The sequence below is a fragment of the Myiozetetes cayanensis genome, unplaced genomic scaffold, assembly GCF_022539395.1.
Source record: "Myiozetetes cayanensis isolate MyiCay16 unplaced genomic scaffold, myiCay2020 scf29, whole genome shotgun sequence".
Taxonomy (NCBI): Eukaryota; Metazoa; Chordata; class Aves; order Passeriformes; family Tyrannidae; genus Myiozetetes; species Myiozetetes cayanensis.
The window spans coordinates 3005437-3023902 of record NW_026087510.1 but is presented as its reverse complement, the minus strand read 5'-3'; the positions used below and the strand labels follow the sequence as shown (position 1 = coordinate 3023902).

The 18466-nt window shown below is 52.6% G+C and overlaps 1 protein-coding gene across 4 annotated transcripts in view; it reads left to right on the top strand.

The window, feature by feature from the left end:
* OPCML (opioid binding protein/cell adhesion molecule like) overlaps positions 1-18466 on the top strand; it is a 294735-nt gene that overhangs the window by 180463 nt on the left and 95806 nt on the right. For 2 of the 4 annotated variants that reach the window (XM_050322914.1, XM_050322912.1), the window contains one exon: positions 8146-8230. In XM_050322914.1, the coding sequence (XP_050178871.1) occupies positions 8146-8230 (85 nt within the window). Of the gene's footprint in view, positions 1-7369; positions 7744-7823; positions 8231-18466 lie in introns of those variants that run through there. The other 2 variants (XM_050322915.1, XM_050322911.1) reach the window with 2 other exon arrangements.

Genomic DNA, 18466 nt, shown 5'->3' with positions numbered 1-18466 from the left:
CAAACCAAGAGCCTTCCCTCACCTCACAATTTTTTTTTCACCTCGCTTCAGCACTTAGAAGCAAGAATTTCAAAGGTGAAAAATAACACCGTCTGCACTGGGCACACAGGGGAAGGACTGTGAATACTGAGAATTTTTATTTCTCCTGGGACCTGCAGCCCGAGAAGCCCAGGTAGTTCAGTCAGGCTGAGAACAAGTGTTTAGACCTTTATCTGCTTAACACAGCTGCCAAACCTGCCCGGCAGGGCCGTGGAAGTGAGGTGGGCATGGAAGGGTGAGGATTGGGAACAGGGTGATTTCCTCCCCATTTATGCAGAGATCTCGTTTGGCTCCCTTCTGCTCCCAGCCCTCCTGCCTCTGCCTCTTCCAGCAGCAGCACAGGAGGATCTGAGGGCCCTCACAAGCTGCTCCACTGGGGAGATGTTCTGAAGGCTGGTTTGTGTTGGATGGTTGGTTGATTGGGAGAGCGGGTGCACGTGTAGGTGTGAAAATCATGGAATGGTTTGTGTTGGAAGACACCTTAAAGCTCATCTTGTTTCACACCCTGCTGTGGGACACCTTTCACTGGTCCAGGTTGCTCCAAGTCCTGTCCAACCTGGCCTTGGACACTCCCAGGGATGGGGCAGCCACAGCTTCTCTGAACAACCTCAAAAATGAGTGTGCTGAGGAAGAGGCAGGAGGGGCTGCTGGGCAGGGTGAGAGCCATGGGGGCCATTTGGGTTCATCTTGCCCAAGCAGAGAGGACCATGTTGGAGGGAATGAGACACATGGTGGGCAGGTGGAACACAAATGCAACACTTCAGCTGCAGGAACGAGCCATTGCTTACAGGGGAATACAAGTTTTCAAGCCCCCACTTATCCTCATGTAATTAGTCAAGCATGTTTTTCTCTTCCTCCCCCTCCCTTTATCTTGAAATCTTGCTGTCTTGGCTGCTCTGCTGACACAAAAACAGGTCTGAGGTTTGGTTTGGGCAGGATTGGGGCCATGCAGGGCACCAGAGTGTGCAGTCACTCATCTTTGCATCATCTGGGGACAGGTTTGCTGAGGGGACACCTGGCCCTCCTGCCTCCCACCACGGGAGTAGGTTGTGTAAGCCCAGCCAGCTCCATGATGGGTGGCTCTTGTGTGATCCAGGTGTGGAAAATAGCACTGCACACTGAGGAGGATGGGGAGGTGTGATTTTCCTTTCTCTCAGCCTTTAAATATGTGCTGGAGACACCGTTTTGGAGCCTCCCAGGACAGCCCCGAGCGTGGTGTTTCCCTCTCCCAGCATGGAGTGGAGGTGGCACAGCTGCTCTCTGATCATTCCTGTGTCTCTGTATTTTGTAAATAAGCCCAGAGGCTACGAGATGGCTTCGTGTTTAGAAACAGGATAAACAGGGCAATGTGATATCTATTTATTTGTTCTTTTATTAGTTCAGTACAGAGCTCACAAAACACTTCGTAAGCGTGTATGAAATGAGCCTTGTAATGCTCCCAGGAGAGGGAAGAAACATTCCTGCTCCACTTGGCAGGTGGGGGAAGCTGAGGGCTCCAAGAGCCTCACTGCCTTGTCCATGGTCAGGGGGAGACTGTGGTGGATGCAGGAGTAAATCCCAGATCCTGTTTTCCATTTCCAGTCTGTAATGGCTGGTAAGACTCAAATGCACATTGCAGTGCTGAGCCATCTGTGGTCCACATCCCCCTTTCTGATGTTTCTCCTGCTCCTGGACTGGTTTGGGAATGTGATTGTGCCTCCACCCCTTGTTCCAGTTGAGAGGTGGAGCATGAATATGGTACTAATTATGAAACCTGGAAACCTGTGAAACCCAGCTTGCTCCAAGAAGCTGTGGCTGCTCCATCCCTGGAAGTGTCCAAGGCCACTGGGGCTTGGAGCAACCTGGGCTGGTGGAAGGTGTCCCTGCCCATGGCAGGGGGTGGAACTGAATGTTCTTTAAGGTCCCTTGCAGGGATGGGGCATCCACAGCTTCTCTGGGCAACCTGTGCCAGTGCCTCTCACCATCACAGTAAGGAATTTCTTCCTCATATCCAATTTAAACCTGCCCTCTGTCAGTTTGAAGCTGTTTCTCCTTGTCCTGTCACCTTCTGCTTCCAAGGGATGTGGGAAATTTGGGGTTGGGCTCCTGGAAGCATCTCTTTGGCAGAGAGTGTGCAATGCAGTGAGGTTTTTGTTGTGCTGTTTTGTTTTGTTTTTTTCCAAGACAATGTCCTTGGTGAAGCAGCTGAACTTTGGCGTGTTTTGATATGGAAATGTTTTGGCAATGAAGCAAAATGTCACATGTCTATAATGCCCCCCCCTTCCCTCCAGAGTTGGGTTTTCAGGGAAGGGACCTGCATAGGAGTTGAAAATTTGCCCAAATGCACTAAATACCATCAGAAATGGCAACAAAAAAAAAAAACAAACTTGGCACCGTGAAGAAAATCTTAACATTTTGCTTTCCTTAAAAAAAAACACACAACAAAAACCCACAAAACCAACCATCCTGGATGGTTGTCAGAAATACTGCTGGAAAATTAAATGCTTGCTTTTCAAGCTTTTTGGGTGATGTTGTGACGGTTCTGCTGCCCCCGGGTGTCCCAGCCTCTCCAAGCTTTGCTAGAGCAGCTCTGGGTGTTTTCAGAGTTGGTGGGGGTTTTTTTATTTTTTTTTTTTTATTCTTTTTAATATTTGGTGTACTGAGGGAGGCTGATTTTAGCTGTGCAAGGTGGGTGTCTTCGGAGCTGCCTCCTTTTTGTAGTTCACTTGTCAGGTTTACCCACGGTTTAAACGTGCCATATCCCTGGGGTTCAGCTGGGGATTGTAGCTGAGCATTAAGTGCAAAGTAATCCCATTAAAATCCACAGGGATCACCATCTTCTGGATCCTCCTGAACCACAACCTGCCTTGCCATGCTGTCATCGTGACTCCAGGCTGGGTTTGTGTCGTCCTGGAGGGATTTTCTGGAAAAGGGGAGGATCTGTGCATGCATTTAGGGCATGAGGATGATGTTGGAGGGGCTACCTGACTGCTAAACGAGCCCTGAACTGGGTGTTAATGAGGAGCTTGAGCCTCCAGTTTGCATTTTCTGCCCAAGCACCACGATCAATGTGAAGAACAGGTTGCATTTTTTTCACAATTACCTCAGCAGGTTTTTTTTTTTTCCTTTTGCTAAATTCATGTGATAAAATGCATTAAATGTAACAGCACAGAAAATAAAAGTTCGTTTTGCAGAGAGAGCCTGATTTAGTGTGAAGATAAACTAAGGTAAAACAACTGAAAAAAATTAAGTGGGATAAATAAATTCTGCTGGGGAGAGGCAGAGGTGAGGGAGAGGCAGAGCTATGTGTGTGCCATCAGCCTGGCAGTGGTCAGTGCAGCTGTGAGTGACATTCCTAAGGCTTTCCTGCTGGAAAAGGGGTGATCCTTTGCTGTAACCCCCTCCCATGCACCAGAGGATGCTCAGCTTTACCCCAGGACTGTGAGATGTGATTCTCCCTGCTCTGCTGCCTTGCATGGGATCTGTGTGTGTGTGTGTTCCTCCTCCCTGTGCTCGGTGCTCTCTCTTTTGGGTGAAGAAATGAGAATATTCGGCAGCAAATGGGAAAAGCAAGAAACGGGGCGGTGGGGTGTGGGGGAAGAGGTGTCGGGATGGATTGCCAAATATGCCGGGGAAAAATTAGCAGCTGCAAGTGTGCAAGGGAAAAGGTGGAGAAGGAAAGGGGTAGGGACAGATGGAGAGAAGGAGGGAGAGAAAGAGGAGGTGGGAGAAAAGGGAGGAGGGGATAATAGTGTGGAAAGAAATTAGTTAAAAATCTTATAGCCCTGAGCCCAGACACCATCTGGACGGTGCAGGATACCAACAAGCCTCAGTGCTGTGTTTGCCATGGAGGTGTTACATATGTCTTGGCCAGGTAGGGTGGCCAAGATGTTCAGGATTAGAAATTTCCCCGGGAGAGAGATGCCTTAAAAGAGCCCAGTTTGGGGGAAGAAAGTGCCAACAGCTGTCTGCCAGCTGGGGACTGGAGGGGAGCTGTTGTCTTTGAAAAAACTTGTCTGGGGTTTCCACAGGGAGATCTGGAGAACTTCCACTTCCACCAGTGCTGGAGGGTGAATCCCTGGGAGCAAGGATTAGCTCTTTGATTGAACAAGCCCAGGGCCTCCAAGGACTGCTCTTCCCTACGGCTCTGCTGGGTTTTTGCTTTCCTGGGTGCAGCATTAGCCCCTTCAGTTGTGAACAAGGCTTGAGTGGCTTAGAGACTGCAAAGTTCATCTCAGGGAGAGGGGAAAAAAGGAAAGAATACTCTTTCCTCTTATCTTTACCTTAAGATTTAGTTTTCTTAGCCTGCTGAGGACTGTGACAAGGACTCAGTGGTTTGTTATGTCCACCACGGGAGAAGCTGCTGTCCTGGGGTGAAGCAGCTGTGTCCATGCTTCCTAGAATTCCCCTACCCAGGCAGGTTTAAAAGGAGTCAGAAATACTCCTTGGATCCCTTTTGGAAGGGGCAGTGTCCCAAACGGAGCTCGTGAGCAGGAGGTGGCACTTGGTGTCCAAGTGCTCGCTGTCCCAGTGGTGTTGCAGTCTCCCCATCCCTCACTGCACTAATCCCTAGAGAGCTGCTGCACAGAGGGCATCTCAGCATGCCCAGAGATGTGTGGAAGAGGGGAAAATAGTCTGGGAGGAGGAGTGAGGCTGGAGAAGGAAAGCCAGGGCGGCCCAGTAGGTCCCAGTGGCTGCCGGCTGCTCCCCAGTTCGGTGCTGTGGCTGAGCTGCCGCGCGGCCCCCGGGCTCCCGTCCCTCACTAATTACTTCCAGGCCTGTACTCTTGACATTTGCAAGCTCCTGATTAGAGCAACGAGGGAGAAATCTCAGAGGGAGAGGGAGGCCAAACTGCACCACTAATAGAAGGCGAGATTGACAATCGGCTGGGAGGCGGGAGCCAGGGAGGTGGAGGGACTCGTCCTTGCCGTCTCAGTTTCTTTCTGAGCCTCTGGGATGATGAGAGAAGGTCAGGGCTTGTTAACGTCACCGTGAGGAGCAGGATCCGCCACTGCCATATGCTTGGTGCCCCCAGGGCCTGTGCCAGCCTTGAGTCCCTCTCAGTTAGGCGATATTTTTAGACATGGACCTGAACTGAAGCCACCCCGTGCAACCTCAGGTCTGCAGACTGTCTCGGTGCAAAAGTGCCTCTGCTTTCGCGCCTGCTGACTTCGTGTTTCGTGCGGATTTTTTTGTCTCCTGGATTTTCAAGTCCCTTTTCCCCTTGCCCTTTTCTCCCTCGTGTCCTGGCTCTCTCCCTTCATTTGCTGGCAGTGTGCTCACTCGGGAGGCAACGTTAACCACAGCAGCGGGGCTGGGATGTGTCTGTGGTGGGGTGGCCCAGAAGACTGGGGCAGGAGAGGCTGCTCGGGCTGCCTGCACCACTGTCGGATGCCCAGAGCGGTCTCTGGGATGAGTGTGGCTGAGACATATCTCCTGCAGTCTCCTGCATAGCTGTTCTAGGCTGTTGGGTCCCTTACCAGTTAGGTAAATATGGATAACATTAATTTTCCAGCCTTCTCTCTCCCCTCCCCGATGCCCCATATACTCCTACCTGTGCCCATCTCTCTGTGGCAGCCAGTTTAGTTGTCTGTCTGCCTGTTTATGCCCTGCCTTTACATCTGCTCATGGATCCATGGCTCCCCAGCCTCCTGAGAAGCTCTGTCTGAGGCAGACAGGCTTCCCCCCCCCCCCCCAAATAAATCTTCCCTTGCCTGAATTGCACTGGCTCTGGCAGGTTTTCTGCTACACACACTCTGTGTCTACAGCTTCCTATCCCAAGGGGTAAACACCATTTTACCCAGCAGAGCTTGTGGTCCCTGCAGCATCCTTCCCCCTGGAGCTCATCCTGCTGCTGGATGAGGCTCAGCAACGCCTGGGGTCGGGCTGTCTCGCTGCTGGGGGCTGTGATGGGTCTGTGCTGGCTCCTTCTGCTGCTGCTCCCTCCCTTCCAGCAGCCCCAGTTCCTCTGTGCCAGCATGGGAGCAGATCAGGAAGGAGATGGAGTGTCCTTCTTCTCCATCCTTCCCCCTGAAGAATCCCCGGTATTGAAGCAGCCAGCCTGCGTGTTCGGGGTTAAGCCAACTTTCCAGCAGCTTTCTGATGGAAAACTCAGCCCTGCTTTTCTCTGTGCTTTCCTAGGCTGTCCTATTTATCCAGGCTGCAGCGAGCATCCCTCTGGTGCCTGCAGCCATCGCTGGTGCCGGGAGCCAGCACGCAGCTCTGCAGCGCTAGCCCATGGCTAGTTGGGTATTTAGGGTCACTGCCTCCCCCTGCCACATACAGCAGACCTGCTGTGCTGATAACTGGGCTTGGGATCACTGAAAAACCCTTGCAGAACCTCTTTATCAGTCTCAACAGCTGTGTTTGGGGCTCTGGATGAGTTTGGGGTCCTGAAATTGCTAAAATGCTTTCTTTGGTGGTTATTTCCCTTGTCTAGCTCCAGGAAGGGGTAGGTTCCTCATGATACATCAATAGAAGAGGCAGATGCCTTTTGGAGGAAGGCACTCAGCAGAGGTCCAGCCTGGCTTGGGTATGAGGAACTGTGTGAGGAACACTGTGTGGGCTTGGTTTTCTTTTGTAGGCATACACAGATGTGTCTGGGTGGTCATCAAAGTCTTGGTGCCCTCAGCTGCTGTTTGAGGGGACAATTGGTGGTCTGTGGGTGCCTCCAGAGGAGGAAATTTGTTGAAATTTAGTGATTTCAGCTGATTTTATTGGTGTCAGGTGCTGCTCTGCTGTTAAGTAGTGGGGTGGAAAGCTCTCGGGTTTCCTACTGCAAGGATCTTGTGTTAAGGAGTGGAAACAGCAGGAACGGGGCAGGGAGATCCTCTGGAGCTGCCTACACCATTCCTACGTGGGGCAAAGAGGTGGTGGCAGGACCCTGTTTCTCACAGGGTGAGAAGAGTGGCCACAGCCTCACACGGGGAGATGCATCAACAGTGAAAAGTGGTCGCAGCCCCCACATCAACAGGTAGATGCAGGGAAAGATGCCGGGGTGCGTGAGGGCGCGGGCATCCTGCTGCTCCTGTGGGGCTGCGTGGTGTGAGGAAAACCCCCTTTGCAGCGGGGCTGAAGAGGTTAAAGGTTTATTTTGGGGGAGAACAGGGGTGTCTCTCGGCTGGTGGGAGCCCCGGTCCCTGTGCGGGAGCGCGGCGCGGCGGGGGTTAAACGCGTGTGTCCTCCGTGCGCATCCCGCCCCGCTGCCTCCCGCCCGCCCGTGTGCGGGGCTCGGGGCGTGCGGGAGCCGAGGCGCCGGGCAGCGCTGGAGCCGCTGCCATGACAACCCCGGGGATGCTGCCGGCCGGGGCCGGGGTGCTGCTGCCGCCGCCGCCCCCCCGCGCCCCCCCAGCCCCGCACTGACCCCAGCCGGGAGCGGCCGCCGGTCACCCTCGGGACCCTGTCGGCGGAGCCGAGGAGCGCCGGGGACATCGCCTGCAGCTCCGCGGGGAAGTTTCGATCTTGCGACAGAACCGGCATTTTGGGGAGCTTTATTTTTTTTTTTTTTCTTGTTTATATATTTTTTTTTTTTTAAATTCTCCTTTTTCCCTCTGTGATTTAAACAAAAACGCAAGAGCCGGCGAACAGCCCAGCCCCGTCCCGCTGCGCCCCCGCCCCGGTGCCGATGCCGCCCTCCCCTTCCTGCCACAGGCACTCACGTTTCCTCCGTGGGTTATAAACTTTTGATGCCAGATCTCCGCAGCGCCTGCCCAGCTGCAGCTGAAAGTAGCGTCTCCAGCAGCCACACATCTGTGACCTTCATCTCGTGCTCCGCACCCTTCTCTCCTCCTCTTCCTCCTCCTCCTCCCCCCGGCCCTCCCGTCCTCCTCCCTCGCCCGAGGACAGCGGGACTCCCTCCGATGCCGCTTGGCAGGCTCAGCGCTCGCAGCCAGCCTTGCCGGGGGCTCTCCTGATCTCCGTGGAGCTCCGCAGCGCTCGCCCCGGTGGTTTTGCTCCCCCCCATCCCTCCTCTCCACCCACCCCTTCCCCCTTTTCGCCTTGTCGGGTGTGTTTTTTGCCTGTTGGAAAAGTCCCCGCTGCCCAGGATGGGGGTCGGTGGGTGCTTAGCCCTGCCCTGGAGGTGCCTGGTCGTCCTCTGTCTCAGGCTGCTCTTCCTTGTGCCCGCAGGAGTGCCCGTGCGCAGCGGAGATGCCACCTTCCCCAAAGCCATGGACAACGTGACAGTGCGGCAAGGGGAGAGCGCCACGCTCAGGTAGGAGCAGCTGGACCGGGGCCTTGGGGGGCTTTGGGGGGGGTCTCGGTTGCAGCTTTTGGGGGATGCTCTGCGCCCAGCGGGGCTGCCAGAGGGTCCTGGGACCAGCTGGAGACTTTGCACGCGTCCCAGGGGCTTGTCCCTGTTGAGGCAGGGGACACCTCGGGTGGCAGCTCGTCCCCATTGTGGTGGGGGACGCCCTGTTGGGGTGGTTTTGTAGGGATGGACCGAAGTGGTGCTGTGTGGCTGCAGGGCAGGGCTGGCAACCTCCCGGGGGGGGGCTGCGGGTGCCAGACCAGGAGCTGCCACAGGGGCTTAGGTGGCAGACAGTGAGTTAGCACTGCCTGACACTCCCGAAGTTGTGCCTGTGTGGGAGGGGAAGGGGGTCCAGCCTGTGCTGCCAGCGGGTTTCCAGGCTGCGATGCCTCCGAGGTGCCGGTGTTTCGCCTTGATCACTTTATAGTCTCCGCACGAATCCGTTAATATCAAATCAATCTTTTACTCCAGGGGTGCATCTTATGAATTCTGATGGATGCTTTCCCTTACGTTGTTTGCTGTAGGAGAAACACAGGCAGCTTATATGCAGATGGGCCACTTCTGTGCCGCACAATACAGCCGAGCATCCCTTTGCATTCCCTGGATGAGTTACAGGTGTACATGGTGCAGCGCCCGGGTAGCAGAGCAGCTCTCTGTTGGCATCGCAGCAGCGTGTCCAGATGAGCAGAGAGCAGCCCAGCCTTTTTCTGGGGGCTGTGGGGACTCAGCTCGTGGCCAGAGCTTTGGGTTGAGCTGCGTGTGCTTCAGGCAGCCCCGGGAGGGACCTGAGCTGGTTAATCTGGGAGCTGTGGGACCTGGGGGAAGGAGCCACGGGGATGGTGGGACGTGAGCGTGGAGCAAGCGAGCCCGGAGTTTGTCTGCTGGTTCCTGTGCGACAGCGAGCAGAGCGTGCCCCCCACACAGGGCTGGCTGCTCCCTCTCTCAGCCCTGGGCTGACAGGGCTGCAGCAGAGAGCAGCTGCTCTTGCCAAAGCCAGGCACGGGGATGGCAGGAGCAGAGCGTGTCACGCTGCCCGATGGCAGCCGAGCCAGTGCAGGGATGAGGAGCTGGCGCTGAGCAGAGGGTGCTCTGCTCGCCTGGGTGGTCAGGCAGCTTTTCCGTGGCTGAGGTGGGCTTTGTAGGGGAAATGTTTGGTGCATAACGGGGCGGTGGGAATCAGGCTCTGGCTGGAGGTTCCGTGAGTTCCGTGCTGCTGAGAGAGGCGTTGGTCTCCTGTCTGCCTCGCGCCGTGGCGACTGCCAGACTTTGGGATATTGCCTGTGCTGGGCATATCCATGTTCCTCGGTCCTGCCAGGGCTCCACTGGGACACACTTGTCATTGCCCCGTGTAGCTGGGGGCTGTGGCTCAGCTGGAGAGCAGAGGGCCCTGTTTCCTTGTGCTTTTCCTAATTGAACTGTGACGATGATTAACCTGGGCTGAAGCGAGCAGGGCAGTTTAAAGAAGGACAATCCCCCAGGGAGGTGCCTCTGGCCTTGGTGATTTTTTCCTCACTGTTGGAATTTGTATCCCTGTGAAGTGTGGGGTTTGGGGCTCTCTGAGGCAGTGCTGGTGGAGGTCAGAGCAGGAGGGGTGCCTTCTGTGGGGGGGCCTGAGCCCCTTCCCTGGGGAGCCCCTGCAACTCCAGCTGAACCTGCTGCCAGCAGAGGGCTGACTTGGATCTCCTTTTTTCTTTTTTTTTTCCTTCTTCTTTTTTTCTTTTATTTTTTAAGCTTCTGGCCTCTTTTCTGTGCTGTTTGCAGGAGGGGATGTTTGTGAAGCAGCCAGCTCTGGAGCAGGGGGGTATTTTAGCCTTCTTATAGGAAACCCTGCATCCCCCAAGTGCTGGCAGTTAGAAGAAGCCCCTGCCCCCAAAGCACCTGTTCTCTACCTATTTCCCCCTTTGGCATCTGCTTCTGCTCAGGCCCTCTGATACATCTTTTCCATGCTCTCACCCCTCCCTTTTCCTTCTCGAGTCCAGCCTGCTGCAGTCAGTTTTCTGGCCTCCAGCTCCCATTTGCTCCCAGTCTGCCCCATCTCTTCTGGCATTCCTATTTCCCCCCTTCTCTGGGGGCTACCAAGTAGCTTTCCATCTTCCCTTGGGATCTGGCAGTGGGCAGGGAATTGCACACAGCAAGCCAGAGAGGAGGCATCAATGGTGGGTTGAAGGCAGGAGCCCAAAGGTGGAGGGTCTCAAGGATGGTGTTGGTGTTTGTTTGCAGGCTGTGATACCCTATGGAGAGCTGGGAAGGGGAAACCACCCTGAGGAATCTTTCCATGTGGATGCTGTTTGTGGTAGATGGTGTTTTTCCTGGTGAATAGTCTGTGCACCCACAGGAGGAGCAGGTGTGGTGTCCTTTGCTGTCCTCCCTCAAATGGCTTTTGGTGCTCACATGAAGGAGTTGGCCTTGGAAAATTTGAGAGCTGTAATTCCAGTGTGTACCTCTTGCAGAATTATCCCTAATCCTGTTGGGTCTGGAGTGGCCAGGTCCTCTCCCATCTTCCTCCATCCTGGGCAGGAGATGGGCTGAGCCTGTGTGTCTCCCTGGCTTCTGCAGGGCTGGTGGAAGCTCTTTGCCTCCCAAGATCAGCTCTTTAACCACCCGTTGCACTGCAGAGAGGAGATGTAAGAGAGAGCACAGCCGTGTGCAAGCAGTGGAGGAAGCCTGGGGGCTTTTCAGGCTGGTTGTGGTTTTCCTGTATTGGATTTTGGGCACTTCCATTTCCAGCTCTCCTCCCTTTTTCCGAGGGAGGCTCAGCATAATCCTTGCAGAAACTCAGGCTCCATCTACAGGCAACTTGTAGGTCATCTTAGATCAGCTGCAAATAATTTCGCTGTTTTAAGAAGAGATTGTGATAATTCACTACTTTTTATTGTAAGAACAAGCAATTCCTATAATAGTCGGGCACCTTTCCTCTCTGGGGAGTTCAAGGCAGTTTGAAAATTCTCTGTGTGCTATTGAAAATAAAATCAAGCTGCCTCTTTCCTTATTCTGAAGCACAAACCCTTCTGCCACGAAGTGGGGCAGGTGTTGAGATGGCAGCGGTAACCCGCGTTCCCCGCCAGTCTGGGACACGAAACGGAACAAGGAGCACACTGGTAACCAGCAGGGAGGTTGAAGAAGGTCACTTTTTAATTTCCCAGCTGGGATTTGATGCGGAAACAAGGATTAAGTTTCTGGTTTTGGCAAGAGTGCCATCGAGTCTCAGCTTTCTCCACGCCCCGGGATCGCTGTGGGGGCATCGCTGGCAGGTCACGGTTGGTTGGCAGTCCCGGTGGCTTGATCCTGGCTGGAGGCTTGGGTTGGGTTTTATCCCAGCTGCATCACAGTGGTGGGTGGATCTTCTCTGACTGGGCTGCTGGGGGGGCAAACTGTGGCAAATATTCGAGCGGTGCTAAAACGGGGACGTAAACAGGATCGTCCCGCTGTGCCGCCGGCGAACCGACCTTTTATAACAGGCATCAGTGCAGTTCATAAAGACATAAACCAACAGCTGCTCCAAATTTCAAGGCTTTATGGTTTTATCTGTATTTAAGAAATATTGTGGTGATTTTTAATTTTTTTTTTTTAAGGGAAGGAGTGTGTTTCGGAGGTTGGAGGGAGTAGCTGGGAGATGAGGTGTGCTGGGCTGTCTCCTTGGCTGCCACCACAGGGACCCCTGGATTTGCGGAGGCCCCTCTGTTTCTCTTGGCCTCAGTTTCCCTGTCAGTAAAATGGACCAATTAGCAGTGGTTTGTCAGTGATGGTTAGAAGAATGAGTGTTCGTAGGTGGTGCTGAGGTGGTGCAGAAAACGCTAGGAATGTACAACTTGGCTTTTCTCTACACTAAGTAATGCAGAGATGCTTTATCTCTGTATTTAAAGGCAAATTTTCAAGTCAAATCCCCTGTGCCTGTCTGCTTCTGGTGAACCCATGGCCTCTCCCAGTGTGCTTGTCCATGAAGGAGACCAAAAAGCCAGGATAGCTTTGCTCATTCTCATAAGCTTCTGTGCTGGCTCTATTCTGTCAATTAGCGAGTATGAGAACAATTCCAATTAAAAATAAAAAGCCCGAATAAAACATCATGAGAATGCTGTTCTTCCATTTATTTTTGCAATTATAGTTTTAATTATTCCTGACAATGCTGCTTTAGTTCTTTTTTTTTTTTTTTTTTTTTTTCTGTGTGTGTGTAATAACCTACCGCAGCCTATTTTCCACCACACGATGAGACCTCAGTAAAGCAAAACCAGCAGGTCCACAGTCTGCAGGCATAGGTCTGGAAAGTCAGGAAATCAGGGGTTTTCTGCCTCTTTTCTGGTCAAACTGCCGGTGGTTTCGCGTACCTACCTGTTAATGGGGGTTGTGACACTCACCTGCTGCCCTGCAACGCGCAGCCACGTACCTGGCAGAGAAAAGAAGTGTTAATGCAGCCACGTCTCTGCTGTTAAATCCTTGCTGGGAAGCGGGAAGAGAGTCACCGCTTTTTGTGTGCAAATGCTAAAAGCACGGGGATTAGCGAGGAGCAGATTAGCGAGGACTTGCTCCATCGCTGCCCCCTCCTTCCACCCCCCCCTCTCCTACCCAAAAAGTTTTCTGGAGCAGCTAAATATATACCTGCCGTTTCCAAGGTAGAGCTCGCTGCGTGGCGGAGCTGTAATTGGCGACTCAATGAAATTACAGCCACGGATTCTGGCATTTGGATCCTCCTGGCTGGCATAATAATTTCTCCCTAGGTAGCTGGTATTTAACTTGTCTTATCTGCTCCTGATAGTTGTAATTACAGTGCCCACTAATTTCACTGTAATATTGCAGCCGCTGGAAGGGCGGTTGGAGAAAGGTCGGGGGGTTGCAGGAGGGCTCCCTCCTCCCCCCTGCCTGCTGCACCAAGGCATGTGATGCTGCCAAAATGCAGATGCTGAGACGGTGGAGCTGGTACCCAACCTTCTGGTTGTGCCCACTTCCCACTTTGGTGGGACTGGAGCAGCCTCACAGCCCCTGCCACACCGTTGTCCTTGCTCTGTCATCAGGGAAGGACACGCTGGGGGGGGAGTCCTGGTGTCCTTGCTGTGGGATGAATCTTGGTCTCCATCTCATGTCAGGGCTTGCTGGTTGGTTTGTGGTGGCTGCTTGGGTTGTGCAGGGAGAGGTTGGTTGTCCTTGAGGTTGGTGATCCCTGCTGTTCATTGTCCCTGAGGCTTGTTGTTCCTTGAGTGGTTATCCCTGATGTTGGTTGTCCCTGATGTTGCTCATTCCTGGGCTGGTTGTCCCTGCTCCAAGAGCACAGCCCTGCTGTGCAAGGGGAAGATTCGGGGCTGACCTGGAGGAGATTCAGGACTGGCTTTGGGGAATTCACCCTCAGCCAGCGAGTCTTTGTCTGCTGCTTGTGCCAACACCTCTCCTGCTGAGCCAGCACCAGGCAGGTTTTGCCGTGGGTGTAGGATTGGACTCGAGCATCAGAGAGCTCAGGCCCTGCTGACACAGGCTGTAGCCAAAAGGCTGGGGTTTTGCTTCAGAAAATCCTGTTTTTGAGAGCAGCAGTGAGCTGGTGGGGTCTGCAGAGGGAGGAGGGGACCCTCACTGCTACCTCTCCAAGGGACAGGATGGGAGCCCTGGGAGGGCCCTCTTGCCTAGCAAAAAGCCAACCCCCAAGCGAAGTTTTTAAGCTCTGCTAGCCAGAAATAGTTCCAAGTGGTGATATTTACCTCCAGGGGATGAGCCTGAACTGTTAGTAATCCTTTCACTATAGGGTACACGAGATCATTTTGCAAGGATAATAAACTCCCTGGTAATAGCTGTCCTTCCCTGGATCACACTCGGTGCTCCAGGAGCTCAGGTCTTTGTTTCTGGAACAGGATTAGGTGTTAATGCTGCGAAACAAAACGGGGGCACAGTGGCTGCCTTTCACATTCCCGGGTTTCCGAAGAGTTTCTCTGTTCCCTTGACTGCTCTCACAGTTTGCCTCCTCCTTGCATTCCTCAGCCCTAAACCACGGATGCTTTTTACAACAGCTGGACATATTGTTTTAAGTGATAATCTTTAGATACTGCAGCCGAGCAGACAGTTCATAAGAAATATCTGATTCGGTGACTGTCACTTCTCCTTCTGTCCTTGTGAGCAGCCTTTGAGGGTTAGGATGTGCTGGTTTTTCTTCCTTTTTTTTTTTTTTTCCTGATGAGAAAAATAATTTCCCCACAGCCCCTGCCAGCAATTTTTAGGCTGTAATGGGTTGTTTACTGCGGGTTTGATTTGATGTGTAGGTCTTGTCTTCCCTGACAGACTGAACCCTTCAAGGTCAGATCTTTAGTGCGAAATACTCACATTTTATACTTCTGTTTTCCTATGGATGTTTCCCAAGATTTGCCTAAAATGAGTTGTTTCCATGACTATACTCACTTGATAGACTTGTTCCTTGGGATACAAATGGGTTTCAAAGTCTGTTTCTCTGTGGAGGGGGAGGATAATGAGAACAACAACTGTTGTGGTGTAAATTGTAAACTTAAGGTTTTTTTTTTTCTAATACTCTAAAAGATCAGTAAATTGTGCTGATGCTGATGAGGTACCTTATGCAATCTCCAGTGCTGGAGGGTTCAGAGTGGGGGGAAAAGAAAAAATTCAGGTAGAAGAAGGGAATGGGTAAAGGTGAAACCAGAACACTGGAAAAGAAGATGATCCAAGGAAAAATCCATGACTGGTTACCCCTATTGTGTGCCCAACTGTCTGGACTGAGATTTGGGGAGCTTTGACTTCATCCATCTGGTACCCAAGTCCCAGGACCAGTCCTAGTGGGATAGTACATCACCCCATCTCCTACTTTTATATTTTCCTGTGTGTGTGCATGTGTGTGTGTGTGTGTGTATATATATATATAAAAATCTAACAAATTTCTAACCCATATAAATCCAATTACCCATGTTTTGCCTGCAGGGAGCGAGGGAGATTAATGTTTGGTATTTTGGCAGGAATGTAAAAAGAAATAGGTGGTAATAACAATGAAGGCTCATAAAAAGGAACCGATAGTCGTGTCTGTGCCCGGGAACCCGCTGTAATTCCTGTGGGTATCTGTCAGCAGGTTACCCTGCTCCCATGGAGGGGCAGGGAAGAGCCAGGAGTGCTTCCTGGGCACCTGAGCATCCATCCTGCCACTGGAGAAGACATTAATGTGATGGTGATGATAATGGAGGCTGATAAAGAGAAATGGTTTATGTGCCAGGGCACCTTCTCGTGACTGATCCTGCTCTGTCGTGGCTTGTAGGAGCCACGGGAGCTGTTATCCCCATTTTGTGGAGAGGGAAACGAGGCCTAAGAAAGCAGGATAAGTGTGGGAGGTTTTTTTGCAAGGAGAGGTGGGAAGCTCTTCTTCACCCTCTGTGATGAGTCTGTGGTGGTGCTGGTCCTTGCAGATCTGGCTTGTAGTGACATGGCCTGGAGTGTTTCGGGTAGGAGTTGGGAGTACCAGAGTTGTGCTCACATGGCTTTTTCCTCCACTATGAGCCCTTTCCTGCAGTGTTTCCATGTGCTGAGTGTTCCCCAACTCTTTTCCTTCCCTGACATGAACCTGGGCATGAGATGCCTTTTCCTGCAGCTCTCACTCAGGGGACAGTAGCGTTGCTGGAGGATGAGCAGTCGCTGCAAGGCTGTTCCCATCACATCATGTCGCTGCTTTGCTTTGTCCCCTTCTACCCATGACCTGTCCCGTGAGGTGACTGCAGTTGAGGGGGTGTTGTGCTACCAGGCACCTCTCCTCCTTTGGCTCTGACACTTGTGAGCCAGTCACCCATCACCCTCTCTCTGGTGCCTGGGTGAGGTTCCCTGCTGCTCTCATTGTCCCCTGTGTCACGGGTGGCGCGTGCTCTGCTCTTCCTCCGTCACACGTTAATCACGGTCCCGATATTGCGTCCCTGCGGCGGGTTCTGCCTTCTCTGCAGGCTTTGCATCAGGCTCCTGGCTCTCCCTTTATTACCACCACCACTTTTATAACCCGCTTTATCAGATGACTTTTTCTTTTTTTTTTTTTTCCCCCCCCCCTCCTTTCTTAAAGAGCATAACCCGTGAGCAACTCATCATTTCCGAGAGAGGGAGAGCGCCGTTAGCGCAGGGAGAGCAGGGCTCCATGCTTAGACCTGGAATGAAGAGCCTGCTTTGCCGTGGTGTTGCATTTAATTCAATCAGGGCAGTTAAAGCCGAGATTTAAGGTCCTTTGTGTGATCACAAGAGTTGCTCTGATGCGGCAGCAGGTAGAAGGGAAGATTGAGCCCATTTCCAAGGAGACTCCAAGTAACTGTTGGAAGCAGCCAGGCCTGGGGCTTACTGCGGCAGCGGCCACGGTGGGAAGCTGTTAGCATTCACATCGCATCCCATCTCTCTCTCCGTCACCCTCCCTGCTCCTGCTCCTTATCCCCATATATTCCTTTAAGTAGAATTGATTAGTTTGGCTTTTTTTTTTTTTTTTTACTGGGGGAGGGCTATTTTTAATTAATATTCTTTACTGTAGGATAATTGCGCCGACTGGTCCCATCGCTGTCTGAGTCACCCTCTCCTCCCTTGTTCTTGCGGGAAGGCTCTTTGGACTTAATTAAAGTTAGGGATCCAGGGCTAGCAGGAACAGCAGGAGTCTTGCAGGGTTTTGATGAAATGATTGCTGTGGGGGAAGCAGTTATTTTCTTTCCAGAGCCATAGATTGTGATGCTGAGACAGTGTTACAACCGTCTGGTTTGACCACCTGCTTTACACAGGCCACTGCATCTCGTCCTGCATTTCTCATCCTGCGCACACAAACCCCTCCTGGACACCCCAGCCCTTGTGTTGGGGTGAGAGGAGCCCAGTTTTGGGGTGTTACCCTAAATGAAGGGGGTGTGTCTTTGACCTCCCCGTGCCTGCCACCGCTGGGCTGTTGCAGGTTGTGGTGGGGGATGTTGGAGGGATAACAGAGGAGCTGCGTGGAGTCTTTTCATCTCAGGTTTAAGCGCTCGTGCTCGCAGGCAGCACTGCCACCAGAGCTCAAATGCAGCCCAAGCAAGAGCTTAACAAGCTGTGAGAGCTGTCCAGAAAGTTATCCTGACACCAAGTGACAGACTCTCAATTGATATCCTCTGGAGACTTTAAACTCACTTCTGCGAGGTTTCCAAAGCTGGTTTTGTCTCATACCTGAAGAATCCTTTATCTGCTGCGACGCCTGCCCTGCCTCGTCTCATTGCTCTTGACGTTTCTCTTTGTTGCCTGCTGCAGCTCGGGTAAACTCCGCTGCAAAACTATTTAAGAAGGGTTTCTCTCAGGCTCTGCTCTGCTCTGCTCTCTTGCTGGAGTTCCTTTATAAATTGCCTGGGTTGAGGCTCTTCCTGCTTGGCTCTGCAGGGAGCTGGCTGGAACGATGGCAGGGCCATGGCTGCTCATCCCAGAGGGCAGGGGATGCTCCAGACTACAGGGCAAGGTCAGACAGGGTCAGGTGTGGAAAAGGGAGGAGAAACCATCCAAGGAGATCTCTCACCTTCCATCCTGGGAAAGCTGTGGAGCAAAAGTAGCAAAATCATTTGTGGTCAGCTAGGACAGGACAAGAAGCTGTGCCACAGCCAGCAGAGATTTGTCAAGGAGAACTTGTGTCAGATGAATCTAATCCCCTCTGTACAACTGTGTGACGAGCCTCGTGGGCAGGGAGGAAGCAGGAGATGCCTCAGACAGTGACCCAGGCAAGGCTGTAGCTGCTGCCCTGTGAGCTGGTGGGAAACCTGAATTGGGAACCATTGTCTGGAGCTGCTGTAGGGAAACAGGCTGGTCTCTGTAAGGTGTTTCCCTGCTTCTGAGACCCAGCCCAATATAAATTCTTTTCCCAGCTTGTAGGAAAAGCCACCTTTGCAGTAGTTTCAGGCTGGTAACATCCTGCTGGATGGCACAGAGGGCTTGGAGGACTACCTCTATGTCCTGAATCTCCTTGTGTGAGAGTGTGTCTGTTCATAGCATCACTGTTCTGCAGGACTGGCATTATGGGATGCCATGAGGGACTTTGGAGGCTTCTGAAGTAGCAATGTGCAGTTGCTGATGTCTCTGTTGTTCTAGACCCCCACTTGGTGGTGCCCTGTGTGAGAAGGTCCATGTGGAGCGTATTTGCTGCTCTGTAAGGTTGGGGTGGTTTTCCTTCTGGGCAATGGGGATTGCCAGGCCAGTGCAGGATGGCTATTGGCCTCCTCCTGCTGCCTTTTTGGATGGTGTTCCCAGCAGCAGTGCTTC